The sequence below is a fragment of the Lissotriton vulgaris genome, chromosome 5, assembly GCF_964263255.1.
Source record: "Lissotriton vulgaris chromosome 5, aLisVul1.2, whole genome shotgun sequence".
Taxonomy (NCBI): Eukaryota; Metazoa; Chordata; class Amphibia; order Caudata; family Salamandridae; genus Lissotriton; species Lissotriton vulgaris.
The window spans coordinates 1,946,454,964-1,946,475,888 of record NC_141693.1 but is presented as its reverse complement, the minus strand read 5'-3'; the positions used below and the strand labels follow the sequence as shown (position 1 = coordinate 1,946,475,888).

Sequence of the window (20,925 nt, the reverse complement as noted above, 5' to 3'; positions counted from 1 at the left end):
TCGGGAAGCCTGCCCAGTGGCCCTGACCCTGGAAGACATCGGAAAGGCCACAGACGCGGACGAGTGTCTCCTCAAAGTGAAAACCACACTGTCCAACCGGAGCTGGAAGCACTTCCTGGATGGGGTCAGTGCCCTCACGCCTCAGGAACAGCTGGCAAGACAACAACTTTGGAGGGCTCAGAGTGAACTGAGTGTCGTACCCCATGGTGTGATCCTCCGAGGGACGGCGATCGTGATACCTGCAAGGCTACAGGATGAAGTTGTGCGCCTCGCGCACCAGGGACACCAAGGCGTGTCGAAGACCAAAGGACGCCTGCGCAGCAAGGTATGGTTCCCCGGCATGGATGCTGCAGTAGAGAAGGAAGTTGGCAGCTGCCACTCGTGCACCATCACAGGCCGAGAACCGGCTCCCCACCCAGTGAGCACCGAGGACCCCTGCAAAGAGCCTTGGTCAAAAGTCAGTGTGGATTTCGGATCCTTCCCGGATGGGAGGCACACCCTCGTCCTGATTGACTCCTACTCTCGTTTTCCCATCGTAGAGGTCGTACCCTCCACAGCGTTCACCCACGTGAAGAAAGCCCTAGAGAAAGAGTTCGCCATGGTGGGCCTGCCAGAGGAACTGAGATCGGACAATGGCCCTCCCTTTCAGGGACGAGAATTTCAGGCATATCTAGATGCACGGGGCATTCGCCACAGAAAAATCACTCCACAATGGCCCCAGGCAAACGGGGAAGTCGAGAGATTTATGCGGACCCTAAACCGCGCACTGCAAATTGGAATGGAAAGAAGTGAGGACGCAGAGGAGTGCCTGTCACAGTTCCTCAGCGCATATCGCCAAACGCCCCACTCGACCACACGCTGCGCCCCAGCGCACCTGGTGTTCAAAAGAGTACCAAGAGACTGCGTGCCAGCTACCCCAACCTGGTGTCCCCCAGAGATGGACTAAGAAGCCACCCAAGAACGACGACAACGCACGAATGACAAGGCCAGTCAGGCTAGGAGGGCCCAAACCAGGTCACTGGTAGTTGGTGACAAAGTAGTCCTCAAAAACAGACACCGACACTCAAAGTACGACCCCGCCTTTGAACCGGAAGTGTGGGAGGTCGTGAACATACACGGCACCATGGTGTCCGCATCCAGAGGCACCCGAGCCGTGACCAGGAACGTGTCATGGTTCAAGCGTGTCTCCCGTGAAAATGGAAGAGCTGACTCTGCATCCGAGTGTGCTGAGGACGGAGACCTGGAACCGGTGCAGGAGGAGTCACCCACGACCCCACCAGAAGAAACAAGATCGACCCCACCGAGACTCGAGCCGGGACGCCCATCCAGTCACGGAAACACCTCGAGCGACACTCAACATTGCCCTGAGCCACCAGCGGAGGTGGAGGGCTCGGAAGGTCGCCAAAGCCAAAGATACCACCTGCGACCGAATCCGATCCCCTGCCAAAAGCTAAAGGACTATGCATGGACTATGAACTAATGATAGGCTAATCATGGCCGGGACTATTGATCCGTAAGTTTGGAGGGATGTAGTAACGGAGCCACCCGGCCCGCACACGTACGCACACACGCACGCATACGCCTCAGGGGCGGGGTAGCCCCTGGGTATAAATAAACGGCCGGAAGACCGCTCGGGGTCTTTGGCCCTAACTATCAGACAGTGTCGTGTGGTTATTTGAAAGTTATAGTTAGGCCCCACTCTGCGGCCTAGGCGTCCCATGCCCCGTGTCTCCGGACACTACACCAATAACCCCCCACCCCCACCACATACACACACACATTTCAGGAGAAGGCTGGATTAAATAGATTCCATAGAAGTATATATCATATGTATGCATGTATATATAATTTAATAGAATTAAAAGGAAATGGCCGTGGCTAACAGCAGCCCTAAAAACAGGCACCATATGCTCTTGATGGCTTATGGTCAAATACCAAAATGAAAACTCTGAGTAAAATAATGTCCACTTTTTTCTCGTTGTGTCTCCACATGCCTCTTATCAGCATCTTTCCTACTAACTATGAACTTGTTGAATTTTCATGATTTTTTGCAGAGACTTCCTCACATAATATTAGTGTCTCTCAGCCGCGAAATACAAGCGTGACAGCGGGTGATGCAGTGACCTTACAGTGCACCTTCAGTAGCAGTGAGAAGTCTGGCATCGGCGGCTACAAGTGGTTTTTCATCAAACCCTCCTCCTCTTCTATGACCGAGGTGACCAACAGCAGTGAAAAGTTCAGCGGAAGGGTCTTCTTGCCGGACCACACCATCTTCACCTCGCAGCAGAAGGCCGACGTAAAAATTCACGACGTGCAACACAATGACGCAGGAACGTACGTCTGCGAGGTGGAGCTCTTCATGATTAATAGCAAAGGACGTGGAAACGGGACACAGCTGCTGGTGCTAGAGGGTAAGAGGCGTTGTGTTTAAAGTCTTCAAGATGGCACCAAAAGTAATCCCCCCAATAACTTTCCCAAACTTAACAGAATCTACGTGTGGTGAAGCATATGATGGCATTACTCTACCATTATCAATATGGACTGTTTTTACTCTATTATAATCACTAGTGCTGGGCTAAGTTGCAAATGTATTTCTTTGCATATTTGATAATGTTTTTAAATATTTTACAATCTTTGTAAACTTTTCAAACATTAAAAAAAATTATTGTGAGAAAAATCTGGCAAAAGTTGGTTTTACATGGAAAAAATTGTAGTAGGGTCTTTCTAGTCAGCGAATTATCAGTTGTAGGTCAGAATACCATATGCAGAAACCTCGCCTGACATAAATATGGCATCTGAAATATAATTTGTACACCTATCTTTCCATATATAACAATATTTTTTAGAAACTATATTTATATCAGATGATTTTCTTACAGCAATATTCAGGTGCTTCATTGGGTTATCTTACAAAATATTTAATGCAGAAATGTTTTTTAGCCAAATCTTTCTTTCTGCAAAAATGTGTATTTGCTGGTGAAGTGCAGAGCTTTTGGGAAGGAATGTGACTTACAATGGACAGTTACATATGCACCACCATTGATATTTTAGCAATCTTTAAGAATAAGGGCATGCCACAGATATGTAACTCTTATCCACATATTAAGGATTACACTGATTTGGTTTCTTGTTGAGCTTAAACACATGACCTCAGTCTTATTCTCCAGATCTTAAAGGTGGTTTTTACTGGTATATTTAGTTTCCTCCTAAGGATACTGTACATAATTCTCCCGTGCGGCTAGGTTCCATAACTCACCAATATGCTGCTCTATTTCTGGCTTTTCCTCAATATATATTTATTTTATTTATAGCATTTGTAAAGTGCACCTGTCACCAATCTGGTATTCTGACGCTGACAGTGCAGCTGGCATAAAACACGCACAGAAGCGGAAAGCAGAACTTCCTAGGGAGGAACCATGTCTTCAATCTTTTCTGAATTGCAACAATTATTTTGATGACCTGACAGTGGGTGGCAGCTGTTCCACAGCTGGGCTGCCTTAACTATAGATGCCCATCCACCTTGTTTTGTCTTATGAAATGTATTTATACAAACAAAATTTGCAGAACTCAAGCAGATATATCTCCCAGGAGTATATCCTTGTCTGTGTTGTAGAGGCACAGGACCTCTTCCTGTAGTGCCCTAAACACATTGCACATGGCTTTAGAGATAATCCTCTGCTTCAGTGGAAGTCAATGGAGTTCCTTCAATGCATTGGGTTACCTAAGTATTTGATCAGTAAGCTTCAAATTCTTCAGAATCTTGCAACCTGATGGGAACTGGATGATCCACGCTAAGAACCTTAATAAATCTCTCCACCTGTTTCCCTTTGAAGTCAGAGAGGATTTTAGTACCTTTTGTATTGCCTATTTGATCCCTCTCAAAGAATGCATGACGTTACAACGCACACATTTACAATGCATGCCTTTACAACGCAGTTTTTACATCGCAACATCCTTTACAACATATTCTTATACATAGCATGCCATTACATCGCATTTTCAGAAACTACCATTACATCGCATTATACGTTTACAATGCATACCATTAAAATGCATACCATTACATTGCATTTAAGGTAAGTGTTGGATAGTATAGGGGTAATAATTACTATTCTAACTCCAATGAGTGCAATAGTTGGGAAAGTGTTGGATAGTGTAGGGGTAATAATTACTATTCTAACTCCAGTGAGTGCAACGGTAGGGTAAGTGTCGGATAGTGTAGGGGTACTATGCATTGTAATGGTATGTGTTGTGATGACTTGCTACGTAATGCCTGCGTTGTAGTGACATGCGTTGTAATGACATGCGTTGTAGTGATATGCAATATAATGGCTGCGTTGTAATGACATTCCATGTAAAGGATGTTGCGATGTAATGGCTGCATTGTAAAGGTTGTTTCCCCTCTCAAACGTTACGCCTCTAGTCATACACTGGGGCCAATCACTGCTTTGTACATGAGATGCCACGGTTTAGGACAGCTCGCATTGGAGGCCGAAACTTTTCCGTGCTTGTCAAAAGGGCGTGGAGCTCTGTCCTCTATTATCTAAAATCTACAACTTTTTAGTCTGTGTTAAAACCATGAATAAATCCATACTGTGTCAGAAATAAAGTTGGTGGTATCCTTCCCTTAGTGCTTTGAGGTGAAACAATGCTGCTGTTTTGTTAATAAAAGATATCAAAAATTAAAATAACATAACAGCCCACATCAAGACTACAGCACGTCTCCCCCATAGTTTACATACATAAAGGTTTTCCTCCATAAACGTCTAAAACTTGAACTGAAGGCATATATCACAAAGGTCGCTAAGCGTTTTTAAAATCAGTTTCCTTGCACAAAAAGCACTTTTTGTGGTTCCAATGCATTAATAAGGACGGTTTAAGCTGGAAAATCCTGTGGTAAAAATCATTTATGCAGAACAAATCTTCCACATATACTTTTTTTGCATAACAGACAAAATTTGCAAAGTGCAAGAGGTGTAATATTTGTCAACTTTGCCTGCATCCCTGCTTGAAACCATCCAGTGTCTTAATGACTCATCATGATTGCTTCCTTTTAGCCCCTCGGAACCAGGAATCTGGAGTCATTTCCAACCCTATCATACTTTACACTGGTTTAGGCCTGGCCTGTCTGCTTCTCCTGACAGTTGTGCTGATCGCCTACATACGCAAGCGCAAAGGAGGTGAGGATCATCTGTGTGAAATACAAATTGTAGCCTTAGTGTAACTGCTACAGCCATGTTGGCTTGATCATGTTAACCGGGCAACAGAGGGTTCCTGTCTATGACGTTTAGAGCCTGTCTTTCCACCTAAGCTCCCACAACAAGAAATGAAGTCCAGCTTGCAAAGCTAAACAATTAACATTTTTGTAATCATAAGGTTGTCTTCTTCCTTTCTCATGATCTCAGACTCAGACACAGGTGTACTCCCTTTGCTATTCAAAGTCATGTGATCTTCACTGAATATCTGTGTGCAGAAGTCTATACATTTATGTCTTGCCTGGTCTGGTGGAACTTGCTTCACTGTGGTTTCCTGGGGGACTATTTAACACATGACTCCTGCTTTTACTCCTTCACTGGTTTGGGACCTGTCACAGCTGCCCAGGTTTATTTCCAGATACAAAAGTTGGGACTTTTAGTTCTGGCTTCTGAGGCAGCTTTAGCTGGCTCACTAGACTATTATTAAAAGTCCTACTCTCCCGCTCTGTCTCTCTCTCTGATTCTCTCTCTCTCTCTCTCTCATATAATATATGCATATATACATAAATATTGTACACATACACACACACACACACACACACACACACACACCCACACCCACACACACACACACACTCACCCACCCACACACACAAACACACACACGCTTTTAATCAAAGAGCACTCTTCATTCTATTAAATTCTCAGTTTGTTGCATTTAGCATAACACAATTTTTAATCCATTTTTTTAGATAAATATTCAATTAACAAGTATGGCAACTCAAACACTACCGATAATATCTATTTGTTCTGCAGTAGTAATCCAACACCTTTTGTATTTCTAAACATATGGATGACCAACACCATATATCAGAATTTAAAAAAACCTTCCCAATTGCTTTGGTTAGGTCTATTAAGAACATAAATGTACAACAAAAAGAGGCAAGAGCGTAAACGTTTCGGTCTCTTAACGGTCTAGAAAATCCACGAGACCATCTTCAGGACGGTGTAGTTGCACAATCAATCTAATACAATAAAAACATAAAAATACATATAACATGTATGAAAAATCCCTGAGTTCAAAGGTATCGTCTGCTCAACACTCAAGAAAACACCAGGATTAGTCATCTATAGAGTGTCTAACAAAGAATAAATGAATGAATAAATAAATAAAGTGCCACCGCACACCAATGTGCACACTCTTAAAGCACCTAAGTGTCACACCCGTCAGTGCCACCAGAACCTAAGAACATTGAAAGATATTCGAGTGTAGGCAACAGTGTCATCATCAGTGACCATTAGGATCGCTGTTCTGATAAAAAAACTAATCACTTACAAAAAATTCCAACAATTCACAAGAAACTCCTTCCCACCATTCCGTTACAATCCGGATCTACAAAGAATCAACGATGAATGTCAAAACATCGCTACCAATTACACACTAGTTCTCACCCCATTGCACCCAATAGTGTGGCACCAATCATAATACTCACAAATAAGCTGTATGAATAAATCATAAAGGGGCCTAAAAATGAATAGAAGGATCACAATGAATGAAAGGATCAATCGCCAACATCAATAACAGCATAGTGGACCGTAAGAAAACACGGACAAATACATTTGCAGGTCATGTAAACTTACTTCATTCAAAAACTGGCGCCGCTCAGTTTCTCAACCCAAATCATAAGACCGAGTGCGGCGTCCACCTCACGCCGACCTATAACCTTTCGCGTGAGCCAACATCAGAAGCGTCTTGTCAATAGTGGCCAAATTGGATGAGTATACGTATGGGGGATATAGATACTATTGTTTTCCAAATGTCTAGTATAAATAATCATCCACAATTCTCCAGATTTCTAAAGGCTTAAAGTTTGTGTACAGATAAATACCTACATGTTAATGTTGTAACGCTAAATGATGGCACTAAGTCCTTCTGAACATCATGAACAAAAATGCAAATTTTAAATTTGTGTATCGTCCCGAAGGGACCATTCGCAATATATATTCCCACTACTCCAGGGAATTCATACCTATTTCAACATTAGTGTACCCGTACATATTTCATTGTGTTAAGTGGTCACCTTACACATCGGCCATCTAAAGTGTATGTCACATAGTAACAGATAGCATAGAAATGAAATGAAAACATGGGAATGAATTACGAGTTTTTTATTTTATTTGATTTAGTTCTCTTACGAGAACAACAAATTTATACACAATACAAATTCAATTTTTGCTATAAAAAAAATGATCACATTAATATAATTTTAAAAAAGACTTTAAAAAGTTGTACAGGTTAATACACACAAATTCATTGGGTGGAGCATTGGAGAGGGAAATCAACATCTGGACCGAGTTTATATTACATTTTGTTTTGATCGGGGTAATGTATCTGTTCCTAGCTGCTACCACGATCTCGTTTGGACATACAAACAGAACATGTTCTAGGTCTTGCATCCCACCCTTGCATAAGTAACAGTGATTTGTCTCTCCTTGATCTGATGACCACTTAAAAGTGTATGATTTCAGCGGTAATATTCCTAGCCGTATTTGAAGTATAGCTCGCCTTACTCCATGATTTAGATTAAAAAACATATATGAATTACGAAAATGAAATACCCGTGTACCCTCATTGTGGTCCTTCAAAACACAGAAGGCATAAGCCATAATAGAACCACTATTCTCCAGCTGAAGCCATAAGTGTAATACTCCACACAGTGTATATAAACAATGTATATGAACACCATACAACCACTGGAATTCGACAGTCCCACCATCAATGTGTACTGTTGGCAATCTCTAGTCATCCAATCAAAAGACTACAGAGTTGCTAGTGTATGCCATTCTATATTGGAGTTCAGTCCCTTTTCAACAGTTTTAAATGACCAAATCCATCTGTTCTCTTTAAGTGTGAGCAACCGATCGACATTATGTCTTCTCTTTGAACTTTTTACAGTTTCTAACACAAACCATTTCATGTCAGATGCAGTATGAGACTTTTGTAGATAGTGCTAAACCAATGGCGCAGTTGTTACATTACAGCGTATTCTTGACTAATGCTGCATAATACGTTTCTTAACCTCTTTTGTGGTCTTCCCAATATAAAATAGAGAGCACAGACATTGTATTCAATAAATAACAGTCTTTGATAAACAATTTGAATGTTGTCGCAGTTTCCATTCCTTTCCTTTTAAAGTACATGCTTTTACTGCACTTGTGGTCAAATAGATATTATCAGTAGTGTTTGAGTTGCCGCACTTGTTAATTGAACATTTATCTAAAAAACTGGAGTAAAACAATCATTTGAATAAAATTGTGGTTTGAGAAATTCCCTGACTATGAGAAATTATGTTCACTTGTGTGACAGTATTTGAAACAAGAAATAATATTTGAATGATTCCACGAGGGACATTTGTATTTTGTGATTGATTATACCCAGTCCCAAGGGGATTAGTGGGTTGGCCTATTGTGTATTAGCATATAGCATAAGGCAGTTGGTCAGCACACCTTTCCATTGTCTCCTTTTTAAAGTTATAACGTGCTCACTTAAGATTGCAGCTGCCTTGACAGCTTGGTTTTGTAGTGGCTTCTTTTTGTATCCTTCACACATGATAATATTAAAAAATAATATAATGCAAGACACAACTGAAAGATGTGTTACTTATAACATCACTTGTAAAATTGTCACTGCCAGTGAAGAATTTTTGAATCTGTAATGCAAGCATGTGGAAGCCACGTTCCATTTCTTTCTATTTCTTTTTGTTGCATAAGCTTGCTACATAAAACAGAACTAACCATTTCCCAGCTTGCACAGTGCCGACCTATTGTCTTTGCCAGTGCTTGTTTAGTGTATGGGGGTTAAAAGTGGCAAAACGACAGATTTATATCACGGTAAAGTTCAAAGAAATGTATTCTAAAACATAGGTTTTGGGTAAAACCTCTGCTTTGAGATGTGTGTCGTCCCTTGGATTTACTTCCTGGCCTACATTGACCCGCAAAGGCAGCTCACCTCAAGGTCTATGGGCCACAGTTATTGTTTAACTACATACTTTTGGTGGCATCACATTTTCAGTGGAGTTGCATCAGGATATGTGTATAATCATAATGCAGTCAAAAATAAGTTGTTTAATTCCTACCTTTAATTTTCTTTTCTTTTTTTTCAGAGAGCTGCCCAGACAGCAGGTACGTCTTACTGCACAGCTGCCATTTTTCCATGTGTTGCACCCTTTGCTTAGCAGATAACAGGTCTCTTTCTCCTTTGCAGCAATGCTGTGGTTTATGCGGAGGTCCCCAGGAAAGGTAGGAGCATATCTACCCAAGTGGCAGAGGCTGGCTTTTGTGCCAGGGATGTGAGTGGTGGTAGAAGGCCCCTCAAGGGGTGCAATGGTCATTGACAGCTGGAAACATGTTTAAAGCTGTGTGGATGCATACGCCTTGAATAACACAGAGCAAGCACTAAAAGGGGCACATTTACTATTATTTCATGCAACGCAGGGCAGCAAAGGAATTTGTGTATGCCAGGTAGATGAAAGTGCCACGAGGAATACCAATGCTCACAACATAACATAACACAATATAGCATAATATTAATAATCTGAATGGTCCGGCATTCCTTCACTCCTAGCTCTAGCAGTGATCCACCTAATGTGTGGAGTTAATGACCGGGCATTCCTTCATTCCTAGCTCTAGCAGTGATCCACCTAGTCAAGTCAAGTCAAGTCAAGTCATAAAATTTGTATAGCGCACTACATACCCATAGGGTTTCAAGGCGCTTAGGAAGAGGAGGAGGATTATTTGTCAAATATCCACGTTTTAAGCTGCTTTCTGAACGCTAGGTGGTTCTGGGTGAGGCGGAGGTAAGCGGGGAGTGAGTTCCATGTTTTAGCAGCCAGGTAAGAAAAGGATCTGCCTCCCATGGTGGTCTTGTTGATGCGAGGTACAGTGGCTAGGGCTTGGTCGGAAGAGCGTAGTTGGCGGGAGGGGGTGTAGAAGGACAGTCGGGAGTTGAGGCAGTCTGGTCCGATGTCGTAAAGTGATTTGTGTGCGTGGGTGAGCAGTCGGAAAGTGATCCTCTTATTGATGGGTAGCCAGTGTAGGTCTTTAAGGTGACCAGAGATGTGTTCGTTGCGTGGGATGTCTAATATGAGCCTGGCTGAGGCGTTTTGGATTCGTTGGAGTTTCTTCTGGAGTTTAGCGGTAGTGCCTGCGTAGAGGGTGTTTCCGTAGTCCAGTCGGCTCGTGACCAGGGCGTGGGTGACTGTTTTCCTAGTTTCGGAGGGGATCCAGCGGAATGTTTTTCTGAGCATGCGAAGAATGTTGAAGCAGGAAGAGGATACGGCGCTGACTTGTTTGTTCATTGAGAGTGAAGAGTCCAGAATGACGCCAAGGTTCCGTGCGTGGTCTGTCGGGATGGGTGCTTTTCCGAGGGCTTCCGGCCACCAGGAGTCGTCCCAAGCAGAGGGGGATGTGCCTAGGATGAGGACTTCTGTTTTGTCTGAGTTCAGTTTCAGACGGCTTTGTTTCATCCATTCGGCGACTTCTTTCATTCCTTCGTGCAGGTTAGCTTTGGCGGCGCCGGGGTCATTGGTGAGAGAAAGGATCAGTTGAGTGTCGTCCGCGTAAGAGATGATGTTGAGGTTGTGTTGGCGTGCGATGGCCGCGAGGGGGCTCATGTATACGTTGAAGAGGGTGGGACTGAGTGAGGATCCTTGAGGTACGCCGCAGATGACTTCAGAGGCCTCGGACTTGAATGGAGGAAGGCGGACTCTCTGGGTTCTACCGGTGAGGAACGAGGTGATCCATTCCAGTGCTTTTCCTTGGATTCCGATGTTATTGAGGCGTTGTAGAAGGGTGCTGTGGCAGACTGTGTCGAATGCTGCAGAGAGGTCGAGGAGGATGAGGGCGACTGTGTCTCCATTGTCCAGTAGAGTTCGAATGTCGTCTGTTGCTGCGATGAGGGCGGTCTCAGTGCTGTGTTTTGCTCGGAAGCCAGATTGTGAGGGGTCGAGGGATTTGTTGGCTTCGAGGAAAGCGGCGAGCTGGCAGTTGACGGCTTTCTCGATGACTTTGGCCGGGAATGGAAGAAGCGAGATGGGGCGGTAATTTTTGAGTTCGGTGGGGTCCGCTGTTGGTTTTTTCAGAAGGGCGGTGAGTTCAGCGTGTTTCCAGTCTTCAGGGAAGGTAGCGGAGTTGAAGGAGCAGTTGATGACGTCTCGGAGGTGCGGCGCTATGACGGAGTCTGCTTTGTTGAAGATGTGGTGAGGACATGGGTCTGTGGGGGATCCTGAGTGGATGGAGTTCATCAGGCGGATGGTGTCCTCAGTGGAGATTGGCTTCCAGTCGTTAAGGGTGTTCACGGGGGGAGGATGGACAGCAGACGGCAGGGTGGGTTGGTTTCCGGGTTGGTTGTCAAAGCTGTTGTGGATGTCTGCGATCTTGTTGTGGAAAAAAGAGGCTAGGGAGTCGCAGAGGGTTTGAGAGGGGGTGATGTCGTTGGAGTTGGCCGAGGGATTGGAAAATTCCTTGACGATGTTGAAAAGTTCCTTGCTGTTGTGAGCGTTGTTGTCGAGTCGATCCTTGAATGCTGCTTTCTTGGCTTTTCGGATTAGTTGGTGGTGAGTGCGGGTGGCGTTTTTGAAGGCGTCCTTGGTGCTGGTGGTTGGGTCTTTTTTCCAGGCCTTTTCAAGGGAGCGGCAGAGTTTCTTGGACTTCTTGAGATCATCGTTGAACCATGAGGCCTTCTTGCTGCCAGGTTTGTTTTGACGTTTTTTCAGAGGTGCTAAGGTGTCAGCGGTGTTAGATAGCCATAGGGTGAGATTAGCGGCGGCTTCGTTAGCGTTGGAGGAGGGGGCTGGGGTGTGTTGAAGGAGCGATGCGGAGATTTGGTCCGTGGTGATTTTGTTCCAGTTCCTTTTCAAGGTAGGTTGGAGGTGGATGTTGGGTTTTGGTTTGTTGTAGGTGAAGTGAACGCATCTGTGGTCAGTCCAGATGAGGTCCGTAGTGTGGCTGAAGGAGACATGGTTGCTGGAGGTGAAGATGGGGTCGAGTGTGTGACCTGCGATGTGGGTGGGGGAAGTGACCAGTTGTTTAAGTCCGAGGTTGGTGAGGTTGTCCACGAGGGTGGCGGTGTTGCGGTCGTTGATCTTATCGAGGTGAAAGTTGAGGTCTCCCAGAAGGATGTATTCTTTGGAGGGGAGCGCGTGTGGAGTGATGAAGTCCGTGATGTCTTCACTGAATTTTGCGCGGGGTCCTGGAGGCCTGTAAAGGAGGGTGCCTCTGAGTGTGGTCTTGGGGTCGATGTGGATCTGGAAGTGAAGGTGTTCGGAATTGGCGAGGTTGGCGTCAGAGCTGGTTGAGATGCGGATAGTTTTCTTATGGACTATAGCGATTCCTCCTCCTGTGTGGCTGGTGCGGTCTTTGCGTGTGATCTTATATTCATCAGGGATGGCAATGGTGATGTCTGGTGCTGAGGAAGTATTCATCCATGTTTCCGTAAGGAAGGCGATGTCCGGAGAGATGGTGTCTAGTAGGTTCCATAGGTCGATGGCGTGCCTGTGGACTGATCGGGTGTTGAGAAGGATACAATGTAGGTGGTTGGGGTCGGGTATCTGTGGTGGGGTTGTAGCGGAGATGTTGTCGGTGCCGATGAATTTGCAGGAGTAGCAGGAGAAAGGTCCATGGGTGCGACCAGGAGCGGCTTGGACGCAGTTGGGAGCGCGACCGGGGTTAAGGGCTAGGAGGGTGGCGGCATCGTAGGTAATGCAGGAGGGCTGGGTAGCGCGAGGGGCAGGGGGTATGGCGCTGGGCGCGGTCCAGGCGCGGACGGGCGTAGACGGGCTTACCTTTGGCGCACCTTCGGCGCGGGTTGGGCGCGGTCGCTGCGCGTGAACGCTGCGCGCATGAGCTGCTGTCATAAATGGTCGGTGGGAAGGGGGAGGGGCGAGGGCGGCTCGGCTGGGCATTCCTTCACCCCTAGCTCTAGCAGTGATCCACCTAATGTGTGGTGTTAATGGCCAGGCATTCCTTCACTCCTAGCTCTAGCAGTGATCCACCTAATGTGTGGTGTTAATGGCCAGGTATTCCTTCACTCCTAGCTCTAGCAGTGATCCACCTAATGTGTGGTGTTAATGGCCAGGTATTCCTTCACTCCTAGCTCTAGCAGTGATCCACCTAATGTGTGGTGTTAATGGCCAGGCATTCCTTCACTCCTAGCTCTAGCAGTGGTCCACCTAATGTGTGGAGTTAATGGCCAGACATTCCTTCACTCCTTGCTCTAGCTGTGATCCATCAAATATGTGGTGTTAATGGCCAGGCATTCCTTCACCCCTACCTCTAGCAGTGATCCACCTAATGTGTGGAGTTAATGGCCAGGCATTCCTTCACTCCTAGCTCTAGCTGTGCTCCATCAAATATGTGGTGTTAATGGCCAGGCATTCCTTCACCCCTACCTCTAGCAGTGATCCACCTAATGTGTGGAGTTAATGGCCAGGCATTCCTTCACTCCTTGCTCTAGCAGTGATCCACCTAATGTGTGGAGTTAATGGCCAGGCATTCCTTCACTCCTTGCTCTAGCAGTGATCCACCTAATGTGTGGAGTTAATGGCCAGGCATTCCTTCACTCCTTGCTCTTGCTGTGATCCATCAAATATGTGGTGTTAATGGCCAGGCATTCCTTCACCCCTACCTCTAGCAGTGATCCACCTAATGTGTGGAGTGAATGGCCAGGCATTCCTTCACTCCTTGCTCTAGTAGTGATCCACCTAATGTGTGGAGTTAACGGCCAGGCATTCCTTCACTCCTTGCTCTAGCTGTGATCCAAAAAATATGTGGTGTTAATGGCCAGGCATTCCTTCGCCCCTACCTCTAGCAGTGATCCACCTAATGTGTGGAGTTAATGGCCAGGCATTCCTTCACTCCTTGCTCTAGCAGTGATCCACCTAATGTGTGGAGTTAATGGCCAGGCATTCCTTCACTCCTTGCTCTAGCTGTGATCCATCAAATATGTGGTGTTAATGGCCAGGCATTCCTTCACCCCTACCTCTAGCAGTGATCCACCTAATGTGTGGAGTGAATGGCCAGGCATTCCTTCACTCCTTGCTCTAGCAGTGATCCACCTAATGTGTGGAGTTAATGGCCAGGCATTCCTTCACCCTTAGTTCTAGCAGTGATCCACCTAATGTGTGGAGTTAATGGCCAGGCATTCCTTCACCCTTAGTTCTAGCAGTGATCCACCTAATGTGTGGAGTTAATGGCCAGGCATTCCTTCACCCCTACCTCTAGCAGTGATCCACCTAATGTGTGGAGTGAATGGCCGGCATTCCTTCCCCCGTTAGCTCTAGCAGTGATCCATCTAATGTGTGGTGTGACTGACCCGGCATTCCTTCACTCCTAACACTCTCTCCTCTTGCTCTCTGCCATGTTTTTGTGAGTCTACAGTTTGTGTCAGAAGACTCCCCAGGCAGATCCATCTCTCCTCACTGCTTTGACCCTCTCCAGGCTCACAAAACTCCCCTTCATGACTCTCTACAGAGCTGGCACATTTTGTGTCTCACCCCACTTCTTTCACCTCTTACTGCTGCCAGGTTTCCTCATCCCTCTCCACTTCTCTCACTCTATCCTAAGTGACGCATCCCTTCACCCCGCCCACTCGAGAAAGAGGGGATAAAGATGGGGAGGAGGGCAGCTGAGGTCGAAAAATGTACTTACATTCAATTAAATAAGGTAGTTAAAGGTGTATTTGTTATTAGGGGTGTAAAATTGATGGGAGACTGTATAGCTGGATTTGTAACTGTAAAACCCTTTTCGCTTGTAGGAAAGAAAGGCAAGAATGGTCAGACCACAAACCCACTGCAGGTGAGAATTCTACTTTTAGCCTCTGTGCTTTCCATTGTGACTGCCCGAATGCGTGTGTTTGTGTCTAGAATGATGTAACGTGTAAGTGTTATCATTGTTGTAACATTGTTGAACCTTATGTAAAGCGCTCTGATACCTATGGGTCTAGCCAGCGCTATACAAAACTCAATAAATAAATAAATAAAAGTGTGTCTGCATGAACAATGTACATATGAAGAATGTGTGCGTGTTAAGAATATGTGTGTGTGCAGAATTTGTGTCAAGTTTTATGTGTCTGAAGAATATGTATGCATATGTGTGTGTATAAATATATAAAGTATGTATGAATATTTGTCAGTTGTCGCCCGAGGGACGACCAGACGTACTGAGGAGAGAACCGGATACAGGTGTTGCGGTTGGGGGGCATTGTAACCCCACCTTAATATGGATGATAACTTTGCGACAGGAAAATTAGGGGGTGATCATCCAGACGGGACTTTTCATGAAACCCTTTACTGAAAGAGAAATTTGCATTATATATTTAAAAAAAGCCCTGAGGAAGTTCAATTCTTTTGAATGAAACGCGTTAGCTGTGATCTTGGCTGTTTTTATGAAAGACATCAAATTTCAATAAAGGTAATTACAAATACAAAAAAAGGACTGTGGACTTCCCGTTGTTGGGTGCACCATTCTATGCTTTATTCCAAAGGAAAAATTGTGATTACTTCAAGAAATCATATACGGCAATTAGCATAACTTAAACGAGCAGCACCTTTCCGAATATTTCCTTACTTGTTGTTTCTAAGTTAGACTCATTTAGGAATATCAATGGTTTCAGATACTCTTCTCGCATCTTCATGTCTGTTTCTGTATGTCCTTCAATTGTAATTTTGCATCTGAAATGTTAACATCACCCCTTAGGCATCAATGAACGTATATATTTACATATCTTGTCAACACATAGCACTAGCATCTCTCAATCTAGCCATAAGCTGTTGTTCTCCTGAATGTCTCTCAAAATATTTTTGTTTCATGAGAAGTATTGAGATATTGACTGTACTATCCTTAAATTATTTTAAGCATGCATCACTTTCTCTTAAAATAAAGAGCATTTTTTTTTAGAGTTACTTAGTTTTATTTCATGTTCCATTTTCTCCCTAGAATCTATGCAAAGAAAAACAGAATTGCAGCAAGGCCCTATCAGCCTCTGTAGGAATGTCACTCTTTTCCGACTTAAACAACTGTTCTGGAATTTTCCATTCAAATATCAAAAACTCACCTCCTTGCGGCTGTGAACACAAGGTCTCCAGGTAGCATCAAACTGGCTGCAGCTCGATTCAAAATGGAGAGCCTCCAACCATATCCTACACCTAAGAACAGCTGGAAAAGAGAATAGGGAACGGTCCCAATTCATGGCAGATTGTCTGGGGTCACAATAGACTACTGTCAAACCCTTTGTAAAAGGGCCCAGGCAGGACCTTTGTGATGTTCAAGTGTTTTTTTTTTTTTTTGTCCTCATTAGCCGTTTAGTCGATCCAACTGTGCTCATTTCCGCACAGACAAGAGGCCCGACCCCCCTATAGCACCAAGGAGCCCAATACTAAGCTCCAAGTACTCAGAGAGTCAGTCCCCTATGTCGCCAGCAGAGCATGGATGTACATTCTCCCTTCAGACCAATTCGGCCAGTTGTCCAATAGCTGTCCGGAGCCTCCCTTTGGACAGAGAGATTTTAGGCCTAATCATCGGACCCGGGGGGAAAAAAACCAAAAAAAAAAAATACCCCGGGTTGATTAACTGTCCCTTTTCCAATTGATCAAAAGGTCCCAAAATCTCAGAGAGCGAGGGCTACAAGTTCTAGATAAGTCCTGCTTTGACGTTGCATATAATGAAGACAGCCACTCTGCATGTGTTGGGGGGTTTATGTTGATCCAGTTTTTACAGATCTCTCTTCTTGCCAATAAAATGGCGTAAAACAGAAATTCTCTCTCTAATCCCTTGATGTTGTCATTAACTCCAAAAATAATTAAAAGCCATGAGCACGGAATAGATGAGCCAAGAATAGATTTGAGTGTTATTCTAACTTTGTTCCAAAAGGTAGCAATGCTCGGGCACTCACAGAACATGTGAAGATCTGAGGCAGCAATAAGAGAACATTTGCAACAACACTTCGCAGTTTGAAATTTCGACAGGCGTTTAAGGGAATAGTACGCTCTGTGAAGTGTAAAAAGGTGGTTGCGCCTCAGCCATGCTGGCTTGATAATTTTATAGAGCAGGGTAAAAGTGTTGTAAGTGACAGCTCCTTTCCCTCGTTAACTCAGAGTGGTCCATCCTGCCAACACCTAGCTTCTCTTTGTCTCACTGTCAAGGAGCAAAACACAAAGATCCACTGCCAACTACACCTAGTCACATGACCCAGGATACAGACAGTAGACACCAAATGGTTGGGACAAGAGAATGCAAACTTTCTAAAAGTATCAAAAAACAAGAGCCCAGACTAGGCCCAAACTTGTCCTGGGATGCTTGTGTTCTAGTTCAGGAAAGACCAGTTCTGGCAGTTCGGGCTTGACTGTTTCCACAAGGAACAAGGCTAATTTATATACTGCTGGGTCCAAACTGAGGTGGCAGGATGGGCAAAAACAATGTATTGGGATGCGGCATGAGTGACTACCAGTGCCTGAGATTAATTCAAGCATTCCATTTATCACCTTGTTGTTTTTGCATTTGATGCCCTATGTGCGCTGGGTATGCCCAGATGTAGGTACCGGGCTCACACTACCTGCCTGTAGAGCCCTAACTAGGGTGAAACTGGTCCTAGGGTGCTTGTATTCCAGTTCAGGAAGGACCTGGTCTGGCAGTTCCAAGCGGACTGCTCACATGAGGAACAGGGTCAAAACTGAGGGTGCATCGTGGGCAAAAAAATGATGTATTGGGATGTGGCCCGAGCAATTGCCTGTGACTGAGCTTAATTCTAGCATTCCATCCATCGCCTTGTTGTTTTTTCATTTGATGCCCTAAATGCGATGCGTTGGTCCAGACGTGGGCCCAGGGCTCATGTGCGTCTGGAATCAATCTATACCTGACTGAAGAACCCTAACTAGGGCAAAACCAGCCTTAGGTTGCTTGTGTTCTGGTTCAGGGTGTACCTGGCCTAGCAGTTCAGGCTGGACTGTTCCAATGAGGAACAGGCTAAGACTGATATGCATATGGCTGGGTCCAAACTGAGGTGGTATGATGAGCAAAAAACAATGGATTGGGTATCGGCTCAAGCAATTGCCAGTGGCTGAGATTAATTCAAGCATTCCATCCATCGCCTTGTTGTTTTTGCTACTTTCTAAAGTACCATTATCGGAACTGTGACAAAAAAGCTGACTTTACCATATAAGAGGTATTTTAATTGCAGTTCTTTAAAAACCAAACTCAAACTATCTACCTGCTCCCAATTGAAAGTTATCACTTATTAAATGTAATAAGGTAACCCAATGTTATCCTGTGGGACAGGTAGGCCTTGGAGTAGTGAAAAGAGAATTAAGGAGTTTTTCACTACCAGGATATGTAGAACTTAAGCGTACACATCCCAACTTTTAAATACACTGCACCTTGCCCTCTGGGCTGTGTATGGCCTACCTTAGGGTTGACTTAGGTATTAAAATGGAAGATTTGGGCCTTGAAAGAGTTGTATCTTGACAGGTCGAAATGGCAGTCTAAAGCTGCACATACAGGCTGCAACAGCAGGCATGAGACATGTTTAAATGGGGTACTTAAGTGATTGGCACAATCAGTGCTGGCAGTTCGGGTTGGACTGTTCTTTGAATCACAAGGTCAAGACTGATTTGCATATGGCCAGGTCTAAACTGGGGTGGCATGGTGAGCAAACAAATGATGGATTTAACCCAGAACTCTTGAGTGGGGGTGAATGTTTTAATTTGTTCTGCATTCTGTTCATCAATTATGTGTCTTTTTCAGACCCACAAGTAGCATTTAATTTACAGTCTCTGAATACATGTAGAACTACCGTAGTGGGGAATTACAAGTAAGTTAAACGTGCCAGTTAAGTGTAAGCCTATTTTTACCATATTTAAAAGAGAGAGTAAAAGCACCTTTGTACTTGTTAGCAGTGGTAAAGTGCACAGAGCCCTAAGGTCAGCAAAACAAAATTAGCAAAAATAGGATGTGCGAAGGAAAAATGTTTGGAGGAAGACCACCCTACAGCTTACAGGTCTAACAGAAAAGTTTTTCAGACTGCAAAAATGGGATCATGAATAGATACCCATTCGGTATTTGGATGGGACATATTATAGACAAATCTTCAAACTGTTACGTATTGAATCACCTTTTTGCTTTTGTGAATGTAAAACAAAAATTTGTTGAAAAGCATACAGGGGTCCATGGGGTCACTGCCAACTCTTAAGCTGTTTCCTTTAGGAACATTTTTTTGCATTTAAAAAAAGTGCACTTTATTGAAAAGCAATGACAGAAAGGGTGGTGGTCTCCTGGTCCCAGCTGGTCACCATCTCTCTGGTGGCCTCCAATCATAGTGAGTTGCAATCTGCAACACACCTCTTTATTATTCACAAGATAGGTCAGATGACTACAACTCACAGGGATTATGATTTTAAAAAATGAATCTAAAAGTACATGTCTTGGTTCTTAAAATCTTTGAAGGACGCAAAAATGCTGGTCTCAATGTGCGGCCAGTATTTTGCGATCAGATATCTGTACATTCACCCTGTGTTCTATGGCAATTTTAACAACCGTTTCAGTCTTTTTCCTGTATGTAGTTTGTTGCTCCAAGCGCTTTGGGGCGTTAGGGCGAGATGCACATCATACATATTCTTAGTAGTGTGTGTATGAAGTGTGTGTGCACATGTGTACACACACAATCTGGGTGGCATGTCTGGGATCAATAGGTGGTCTACACCTTATGCTTTTCAAAAATCTGAGGACGCAGTCAGAACACATCTTACATGTACTAAATAAAAGTACCTTACACCTGCAGACCATGACAAGTGATTGGCAGCACTTGTCAGCCACCCCACAGTCAGATCTGAGGAGACCACAATCACCATTAGCCATTGGCAGAGTGCAACTCGTACAGTACTCTGCCGAGGGAATAATATTCAACACAAGCTTGTAACACCTAGCAGTAAACTTGTGATGTGAATTTTTCTGAGAAGGAAAAGTATCAAGTGAATAAGAAATCACATCATGAATGCCAGGTGGCATGGTGGGTCAAGACCAGAGGGACATTTGACCCAATTACGCAGCTTCTAGTAACTTTAAAGGACACTTGTTCTTGCTTTGGTGTGTTATAGTGTAATAAAACTAGTACTCTGTCATGAGTTGATGTCCAGAAAAGATTTTCCTGCCTGCAATGTTAACAGGTGTCCTCATGTTTCTCTTTTCACAGGATGAGTTCCACGACAGCTTGCACTACGCAACGCTGAGTATTGAAGAAAACAAAACAAGAACCCAGCCCTGCAAGGGATCGAAGCAGGTGGTCTACTCCAGTGTCCAGACAGACGTCAAGACAAGGGTATCCGGAAGACCCTCTCAGGATCCAGACCACATCCTGTACACAAGGGTGAACTCAGTCAGTGGCGCAAAGGCAGCCCACCGCCCACGTGAGAAGTCAGAAAGCGTGGTGTATGCCAAGACATCACTCAATGCCTAGCCAAAACCAAATAATGAAGTGTGGATACTGATCATGGCTCATCGTAGTCGTTCCCTTTCTCACCTCTGTTTGATCTTCCATGAGCCCTCTAAACTCCCTTTACCAACCTGCTCCATTCCTGCTACCCGTCGATGCGACATACTTTGAATACCAATAGTCACTAGGTGAACCTGACCACAAAGAGGTACCTCTTTAGATGTTCAGCGGCTCATTTGTGTTATCAGCAAT

At 44.5% G+C, this 20,925-nt stretch overlaps 2 protein-coding genes across 2 annotated transcripts in view; one reads left to right on the top strand and one right to left on the bottom strand.

Moving 5' to 3' along the window:
* LOC147717830 (natural cytotoxicity triggering receptor 3-like) overlaps positions 1–20,925 on the bottom strand; it is a 132,858-nt gene that overhangs the window by 96,704 nt on the left and 15,229 nt on the right. The window lies entirely within an intron of this gene.
* Positions 1,124–20,925, top strand: part of LOC147717829 (uncharacterized) — a 413,385-nt gene continuing 393,583 nt past the window's right edge. Inside the window, exons 1-2 of the mRNA XM_086919884.1 lie at positions 1,124–1,397; positions 2,055–2,411. Of these exons, the coding sequence (XP_086776010.1) occupies positions 1,124–1,397; positions 2,055–2,411 (631 nt within the window). The remainder of the gene's footprint in view (positions 1,398–2,054; positions 2,412–20,925) is intronic.